Source organism: Pseudochaenichthys georgianus, chromosome 24 (genome assembly GCF_902827115.2).
Source record: "Pseudochaenichthys georgianus chromosome 24, fPseGeo1.2, whole genome shotgun sequence".
Lineage (NCBI taxonomy): Eukaryota > Metazoa > Chordata > Actinopteri > Perciformes > Channichthyidae > Pseudochaenichthys > Pseudochaenichthys georgianus.
Window position 1 is genome coordinate 15,577,693 of NC_047526.1, and position 9,111 is coordinate 15,586,803.

At 41.4% G+C, this 9,111-nt stretch overlaps 1 protein-coding gene across 1 annotated transcript; it reads left to right on the forward strand.

Moving 5' to 3' along the window:
* Positions 1–338: 338 nt before the first annotated feature.
* hsp90aa1.1 (heat shock protein 90, alpha (cytosolic), class A member 1, tandem duplicate 1) lies at positions 339–8,306 on the forward strand. Its single transcript, XM_034076037.2, has 11 exons — positions 339–506; positions 1,415–1,561; positions 1,649–2,015; positions 2,110–2,243; positions 5,412–5,711; positions 5,824–5,989; positions 6,560–6,750; positions 6,842–6,989; positions 7,100–7,368; positions 7,468–7,801; positions 7,896–8,306. The coding sequence occupies exons 2-11, from the start codon at positions 1,415–1,417 to the stop codon at positions 8,003–8,005; spliced, it is 2,166 nt and encodes a 721-aa protein (XP_033931928.1). The 5' UTR covers positions 339–506; the 3' UTR covers positions 8,006–8,306.
* Positions 8,307–9,111: the final 805 nt, after the last annotated feature.

Here is a 9,111-nt window from a genome sequence, read left to right on the forward strand (position 1 = left end):
AATCTCGCACACCTAAAAAATAAATGGGCCTGCTCAACATAGGAGGCCCGAAAGTGTGTGTGAGGCACAGACAGCAGCTGATAGCAAAAGGCCTGGACAGCTGTGACAATAGCAGGGGGGTATGGGGCCTAAGAGTTTTAGATAGGCTATCAGGGCAGCTCTAAATGTGATTGACAGGCACTGCTTGTGACTCCGCTGCCCTATAAGGGCACATAAACTTTAGGGATCTCACAACCCCCTTCCAGGCCTTTCCTTTACACCCCCCTTAAAGTAGTGAACACATTTTCTGGAAGCTTCTGAATGGGAGCTTCTAGAAACCACCCCTTGAGTATAAAAAGACACCAGCTTGTCGTGAGTGCTGCATTGATTCACTTGAACACATCAAGGGAGAGTTAACTGCCCAGGAGAGGAGCAGCAAGCACACTTGGAGCTCTTCAATCATTTGAGGACAACACATTTTACAAGGTTTCATCAAGAAGCGACTGTAGGAATACATTATTTTCAAGGTAAGACTTAAACATATCACATTAAGTACAGCTATGTTTTTTGCATTGCAAAGTTAAAATGTATATGGTGTTATATTTTACTAGTTGATTAAAGGAGAACACAGTAAGAACAGCAAGAATACTTGCTTCATTTTAGAATACATGAAAATTAAACCATTGTATGATAAAATTGTGCAAATGTATCCAAAAGTACACTTATCAGTCTATCAGGTATTTTTTGTGTGGCAGAGTAGCACATTTACCATTACTCTCTAAGTGAGATTGTAACATGCAGGGAACACATGGCAAGCAGGGTGACCCTAGAGTATGTGTGAGAGCAATGGCGGAAGATCAGGGAGACCAGCTGGCACAAACAGCAGGCACAGCAGCTTCACATGCTGGTGCAAAAAACATTACAGAAGTGCGATTTGTTAGAATGTAATTTAGTCAAACTAACTTTTTGTTAGGCCTTTTTTCATGTTGAAGGTTTGAAGAAATTATACCATCAGACAATTTAATTTCTCATTCGCAATAAAAAAAATCATTCATGTTCCACAGTTGTAGAACATTAATGTAGAACATATGTCGTTTTCTTTACTAGGTGATATACCTTCATTTAAAATGTAAAATAAAGGTGTTGAATGACAAAGCAGGAAAGCTTTGGGGGTTGGGGAAAGGCACCAGAACTCCACCCATTAAGCAAATGGCAGCTTTGATTGACAGATGGAACATGTGTTCATCTGCAATAGCTGACCACTTCATGCCACGAGGCTGCCTTTTACAAGGGGGGGGGGGGTCAATAAAACAGCAGGAGGCACGGTTTCAACACATACATTACAATTGTATTTTAGAGTAAATTATCATGTTTAAGCGTAAGAAGCATATTTATGAATGCAGAATAACTCAATGTTATATGTGGCTCTTTTTAGATGCCTGCCGCCGGAAACGTTGTGGAGGAGGATGTGGAGACCTTTGCTTTCCAGGCTGAGATTGCTCAGCTGATGTCTCTTATCATCAACACCTTCTACTCAAACAAAGAGATCTTCCTTAGAGAGCTCATCTCCAATTCCTCAGATGTAAGTAAAATCAGCCCTTTTATCATTTAAATGTGGAAGCCCTCCCATGTTAGCAAGCATCACCATTTCACAATGTTATCCCTTTAGGCCCTGGACAAAATCAGATATGAAAGCTTGACAGACCCCACCAAACTTGAGTCCTGCAAAGACCTGAAAATCGAAGTGAGGCCCGACGTGCTTGCTCGCACACTTACCTTGATTGACACTGGTGTCGGCATGACCAAGGCTGACCTGATCAACAACCTGGGCACAATCGCCAAGTCTGGTACCAAGGCTTTCATGGAGGCTCTGCAAGCTGGAGCCGACATCTCCATGATCGGTCAGTTTGGTGTGGGTTTCTACTCCGCATACCTTGTGGCTGAGAGGGTGACAGTCATTACCAAGCACAACGATGACGAGCAATACATTTGGGAGTCTGCAGCTGGAGGCTCATTCACAGTCAAAGTGGACTCTGGTAAGTTCCCTCTTTGATATTCAATAATTTGCATGATAGTTATAATTTGACTCATAACCCAGTTCTCATCATTGATTTGTATTGCTACTTCTAGGAGAGTCCATTGGCAGAGGCACAAGAGTTATCCTTTACCTCAAAGAAGATATGACAGAATACTGTGAGGATAAGCGCGTCAAGGAAGTTGTGAAGAAGCACTCCCAGTTCATTGGCTACCCTATTACACTTTTTGTAAGTTGTACCTTCCTTTACCAAGAATACACATTCAGACTTAAAACTTACTGTGACCTATGATATTTACACAGAGGTGGGAGCAGTGGCGGCGCCAGAGATTTTCTCTAGGGGGTGCTGTGGGGTAGCTTGGCGTTTCATAGAGGGTGCTCAAACATTAAGGGTTTCCCATTAATGCACCAGCGCTACAGTTGAATTTTCTACTGCAACACTCCCCACACGCACAGTGTACCCACGACTGTTGCAATGAAGGCTCGATAATCAGCTCACGGCATATAGGTGTAAGCAGGGGTAAAGTGCTATTTTTACAAGTGGGTGGTGGACCTCACCTCCTCTAGGAGGGTCCTCACCTCCTCTAGTGGGGTCCGGGGGCATGCTTCCCCGGGAAGATACGTTTAAGGACTAAAAAACGATCAATTTTTCACTTTGCTGTTAGCAAATAATGTGGCGTTCTAGCTAACAGGAAGTCACTAAAGTGTCACAAAGTAATTTAGCCTATGGGTAGGTCAAAAATCGAATGGGTGCTGGCCATTGGCCTAATCATATCACCTGTGTTAGCTTTATGTTTTTGGTAAAAAATGTGTTTGTTTCACATTTGCATTGATGTAATCAATATTTTTTCTAATTGAATAAAAATAATAATAATAATTTTCGAAAAAAAACAAAAAACACATATTTCTTGGGGGTGCTTAGGGGGTGCTTTGGCAATCCTTGGGGGTGCTTCAGCACCCCCTAGCTCCCTTCTGGCGCCGCCCCTGGGTGGGAGTAAGTCCCAGGCCCGGACTGGCCATCGGGAGGACCGGGAGGTTTCCCGATGGCCTGGCCTGCTGGCCTGAGGATTTTGTTTATGTATGTATTGTGAACGCAACGCTGCGCAAATGTGGGTCTGACTCTGCCTCACAGAGGGTGACTGGCTGTCTACATGATGTGGCCTGCCGACATGGCCACTTTCATACAGATCATACACCAAACCCCTCGATTGGTCTCTCATTCAAGCTCGGGAGGGTGTGTGTATGTGTGTCGGGCGCGAGCGAGAGAGAGAGAGAGAGAGAGAGAGAAAGCGCGCGCGCACCGGTTACGTGTATTGTTGTTGTTAGCATCTGGTGCTAGCTAGCGGCGCTAATGGATATAATGAACTGTCAACAAGGTAGAGGAGAGTCCTCTCCTGTCAGACTGATAACTACAGCTCAGGTGAGGTAAAGGACTTTGAGTGTTTAGATAGTTAACTTAGTCCGAGTTATCTCAGTGGGTCTCAAACGGTTTGGTCACCATTTATGTAAACAGATATTTCCATTTGAAGGGGGAGTGATTAGCAAAATATGCATGAATAATTAAAAAAACGTTAACTAGGTGAAAAAAGGTAAGAAACTTAAAAAACTTGTTGAGAGCTAAAACTAGTCTTTGCTGCTGCCTCAAAGAGGAGCAGGGGGAGACGAGTGAGGCTGGTTCAGGAGCTGAGACACACTCACAAATATAAATGAACCAAAAACAAATAAATAAACAAGTTTCAATGTTTTTTCATATTGGATATGGCATGTTATTGGTTATGGCCATGTTCTTATGATATTATGATTATTTAAATGGACAGTTCTGTTTCATATGGGTGTAGTCACTTTATTTCCCCCTCAAAGTGCACCAGATTGATGCATTTAAGTCCACCTCCACTTAAAATATGTTCACATGGATAGGTTCCTAAATAGATTTGCACATTTTTTTTAAATAGTAACCCATGTCCATATGTTTATTCTGGAGTAATAGATTTAAAGTTTAGGCCTATCACTATGGGCAGGAAAGCTGTAAATATTGACAAATAAATCTAGGAAAATGGCACAAAAGAAAACTGGTAGTGGCCTGGCTGGGTCTATAATTCCCGGCCTGACTTATTGTCCCAGTCCGGCCCTGGTAAGTCCTACACGTGCAAGTCATGAGCAAGTCTTAAAGTCCCAAGTCACTGTGGTGAGAGTCAAGCAAGTCATTGCTCAGGTCAAGCAAGTCACAAGTCAAGTCATACGAAATTCTGATGAATAACCCCAGTGTCCGCATTTAAATCAGTTAAAAATATTGTGGTTATGAAAAGTTTTATTTTCAACATAAACAGCAATGGAGAGTGGGGCGCTGAAATGATAACCCTATAAGTTCTAAAAGGGCTCTAAAGTGATAACAGGAGTACAACACGAATATTTGACATCAACATGTTAAGCCTCCTGCCCTGGCTCCCCTTCAGCAGGGTCAGAGTATTTCTCTTGTCTAAGGTGCTCTCATATGACCCTGACTCATTGTTTTCCTAACTGTCTGTGCACAAAGATATATTGCATCTAAGCCAATACAACGGAATAGTGTACCAGGGTGCATGATATGTTTGTGTGCAGACAGTGCGACATTAAGATTAAACGAATTTCTTTCATTTGGGAACACCCACATATACATATGGAGTTGGCCAGATTTGTGTAAATTACTGTTCATGGTAATTTGAAAACAAATGCCATTGTCGGACACACCGAAGACACACACAGCAGAGCCGAGCACAAACACACACACATATCATGTGCCTTAGCGACCGGACATCTCCTTCATAAAACGAGTATCGGTGTGTGGTTTAAAAAGTAGCAGCCTGCGGTCGCTCTTTAGCTGTTTTAATGAAAGTAAACGCAGTGAAGGCGTTGCGTCAAAGGCACAGCGCTTTGCGTGCTGGTGCTGGACTTCTCAGAGGCGAATGAGAGTCCGAGTTAGAAATATATCTAAAATAATGTTATGGACTGCCATTTCCCAACATAACGTCTGCAATGAAACGGCTGTCTCCTGTGTGCTCCACTTCCTACTTGGCGCTCCAAAAAAAAAAAAGATACTGTATCTCGTTCGCACGAGAAAAACGGAAACTCTGATTAACTTTCTTGTGCGAACGAGATACAGTATCTTTTTTTTTTCATTGCCCTTTAGGGGCTCCGTACAATACAAATATTTCATTTGAAAAAGTAAAGTCCTTTTCGAGTAATCTGTCTCAAGTCATGAATACCAAGTCAAAGTCAAGTCTTTAATCAATGTTAGTCAAGCAAGTCTCAAGTCCAAAAATATGCGAGTCAAGTCATGTGACTCGAGTCCCCCACCTCTGTATTACTATTTACACACGCAAACTAATTCCTAAACCACCACTCTTTCCCTATATTCAAGGTGGAGAAGACAAGAGAGAAGGAAGTGGACCTTGAAGCGGGAGAAGAGGAAGTTGATAAAGATGCCGCTGAGGACAAGGACAAACCTAAGATTGAGGATGTAGGCTCCGATGAGGATGAGGACACAAAGGAGAGCAAGAACAAGAGGAAGAAGAAGGTCAAGGAGAAGTACATTGATGTCGAGGAGCTGAACAAGACCAAGCCAATCTGGACCCGTAACCCTGATGACATCACCAATGAAGAGTATGGAGAGTTCTACAAGAGTCTCACCAACGACTGGGAGGATCATCTCGCTGTCAAGGTAAGCCGGGTTTACTGATGATTAACTTTCAAAAAAGTATCAACAAAATACTTATTTTATCCTCTTATATTGATACATTTAAAGCTAATACCTTATTTGTTGTCGCTTGCAGCATTTCTCGGTGGAGGGTCAGCTCGAGTTCCGTGCTTTGCTATTCATTCCCAGAAGAGCTTCATTCGACCTCTTTGAGAACAAGAAGAAGAAGAACAACATCAAGCTGTACGTGCGCAGGGTCTTCATCATGGACAACTGCGATGAGCTCATCCCTGAGTACCTCAGTGAGTTAAATAAGTATATATTCAGGGCTGCACATAACTGTTGCGCATCTCCGCCAAAAAAAGAGCACCGGGTCATTTGAAAAAAGGTGCATTTGCGTACCAACATAGAGAGATAGATAGATAGAGAGAGAGAGAGAAAGATATGCGAGTTGCATATGAACTCAGGGCCATGTCTGACGGAGAGGAAGACAGTGAGGAGAACAGTCAGGAGGGTAGTGATGACAGCTTGTAGGATTACTGGTCGTGCTAATGTTGTCTTGTGTTCACCTCTGCATGTGTGTTCTGTGTTCAGTGCCGTGTGTCTGGCAAATAAAGTCAAGACCCCCTCAAAAGTTATGGTGTATTTCATTTTAAGGATGAGCACCAAGCAACATCTCCAGGTGCTCCTTTGAGAACCAGGGCAAAAAAGTTATGTGCACCCCTGTTTATATTGCATATCATTTAAATAGTAATGGCTTCAAAATGATGCACTCTAGCTCCCATAAGTCTTGATTGTTTGTCAAATGTGTGCTTTTGTTACATTACATTTGTATGGCTTTGAAAGGCTAAGCAATCTTTTTTTCTTTTCAGACTTCATCAAAGGTGTGGTGGACTCTGAGGATCTTCCCCTGAACATTTCCAGAGAGATGCTGCAACAGAGCAAGATCCTGAAGGTCATCCGTAAAAACCTGGTCAAGAAATGCATGGAACTCTTCACTGAACTCTCTGAGGACAAGGAAAACTACAAAAAGTACTACGATCAGTTCTCCAAGAACATCAAGGTAGGAATTTATTAATTTAACTCTAACCCTTGTGACAGGACATTTTCAAATTTGCAGTTGAATTTTAATAACCGATCACTTTCTGTTGTAGCTTGGCATCCACGAAGACTCCGCGAACAGGAAGAAGCTTTCTGACATGCTGCGCTACTTCACCTCAGCCTCTGGAGAGGAGATGGTTTCCCTTAAAGACTATGTGTCACACATGAAGGACAACCAGAAACACATCTACTACATCACTGGTTTGTTTTCAACTCACTTATTTTTCTATATTGTTGCCTAACATTTAAAAAAATAAAAGTAATTTAGTGATTACCTTATTGATTTAATCAATTCATTTTACTTTTTTCAGGTGAGACCAAAGACCAGGTGGCCAACTCTGCCTTTGTGGAGCGCCTTCGCAAAGCCGGCCTTGAGGTTATTTATATGATCGAGCCCATCGATGAGTACTGTGTCCAGCAGCTGAAGGAGTATGATGGCAAGAACCTGGTTTCAGTGACCAAGGAAGGCCTGGAGCTGCCAGAAGATGAGGCCGACGTGAAGAAGCAGGAGGAGCTGAAAACCAAATTTGAAAACATTTGCAAGATCATGAAGGACATTCTCGACAAGAAGATTGAAAAGGTCAGGGGAAATGACTGAAACATTTCTTAAATGTTGATGTTGCTATAATAGTCCATTTTGTTTGATCATGACAATAATACAACATTTTATTTATAACAGGTCACAGTGTCCAACCGCCTGGTCTCTTCCCCCTGCTGCATTGTCACAAGCACCTACGGCTGGACAGCTAACATGGAGAGGATCATGAAGTCTCAGGCCCTGAGAGATAACTCCACCATGGGCTACATGACGGCTAAGAAGCACCTGGAGATCAACCCTTTGCATCCAATCGTTGAAACCTTGAGGGAGAAGGCAGAGGCTGACAAGAACGATAAGGCCGTGAAGGATCTGGTCATCCTCCTTTACGAGACCTCCCTGCTGTCTTCAGGATTCACATTGGAGGACCCACAGACACATGCCAACCGCATCTACAGAATGATCAAGCTGGGTCTTGGTAGGTTTATTTCTCTGACAACTGACATAACAGAAATGTGTCTTTTACATATTATTGTGTCTTTGGTTGCTAATAAATGCATTCTCATTCACAGGCATTGATGATGATGATTCCGCAGTTGAAGACGTCATTCAGCCTGCTGATGAAGATATGCCAGTCTTGGAAGGAGATGATGACACATCAAGAATGGAGGAAGTTGACTAAACGATTAAGATAATCTTTCCCGTTTCCTTGTTATTTTTGTAATATCGCCTCAAATAGACATGTCAATCTAACACAAATCTAATTTCTTGAACAGTATTAACTAATCACTACAAGTTAATTAATGGAATGAATGTAGGCCACAGTGTGGCTTTGTCTGCATTGTATCAGCTGCTTCTATAAAACTACTGACTACCATTAAGAGTTATATAAAGTCACTGTACATTTGACTTGTGTCTCTTTTTGTAACATTTTTTTTTTATGAAATGCCTTCAAATTTGTAATAAAATTTATTAAAACATAAGAGCTGCCATCTTGATTACTGAACGATGCATGCTGTTTTTCATCATATTGTTTGCTTCTAAAATGGTCATACGGTAAGATTAATTGTATCTTGTAATTTATTAAATGTTCTGGAAATGTTAGTAGGAGAGAGTGGGGTAAGTTGAGCCATTTTTTAGTTATGCTGTCCTCTAAGCAAGGAGAAATGACACATAGTAAAAATGAAAACACACACCTATAATTCAGGATGTCTCCTATCAATGGCAATGACAAGAATTCATATTTGATCAAGAGCAGTGAAAATATTACTTCTTAAAAAAAAAAGTGGTCTTGTGGCTCAACTTGCCCCGGGTTAGGGGTAAGTTGATCCAGGTCAGGGGGTAAATTGAACCACTTTTCAAACCTGGGCATACCTACAACAAATCTTAAAGGTAACTATAAACAATAAATAACAAACCAAGTACAAGTTTAGTTTTTCAAATATTTTTAATATAAATTTCGATTGAATTGAAAATTGAATTGAAAAGTAATCATACAAATGGTGATACAATTTCATACATCTTACCAAACACAGGGTAAATTCAACTTTAAATGTAACTACAATGAGCTCTTATCAACTTGGCCTACTTTCATTAATTTCTACATTGAAAAACTGGCTCAACTTACCCCAAGGCCCGTGGTTCACCTTACCCCATAGCCACCATTTTAGAAAAAATAGCCTAGCATTAAAATTCAGTGTCATCTTTAGCTTAATGATTCACATGGTTTAATACGCTGCCAACACATCAACATATGCAATGTGTTTAAACCTGGATTGGTTTTTTTAA

Bases quoted from the DNA above. Each gene is read 5' to 3' on its own strand.
- hsp90aa1.1 (XM_034076037.2), top strand. From the start codon at position 1,415: ATGCCTGCCGCCGGAAACGTTGTGGAGGAGGATGTGGAGACCTTTGCT. The intron at 2,244-5,411 runs GTAAGTTGTACC...CCTATATTCAAG, and splicing joins GCTACCCTATTACACTTTTT to GTGGAGAAGACAAGAGAGAA. The intron at 6,751-6,841 runs GTAGGAATTTAT...TTTCTGTTGTAG, and splicing joins AGTTCTCCAAGAACATCAAG to CTTGGCATCCACGAAGACTC.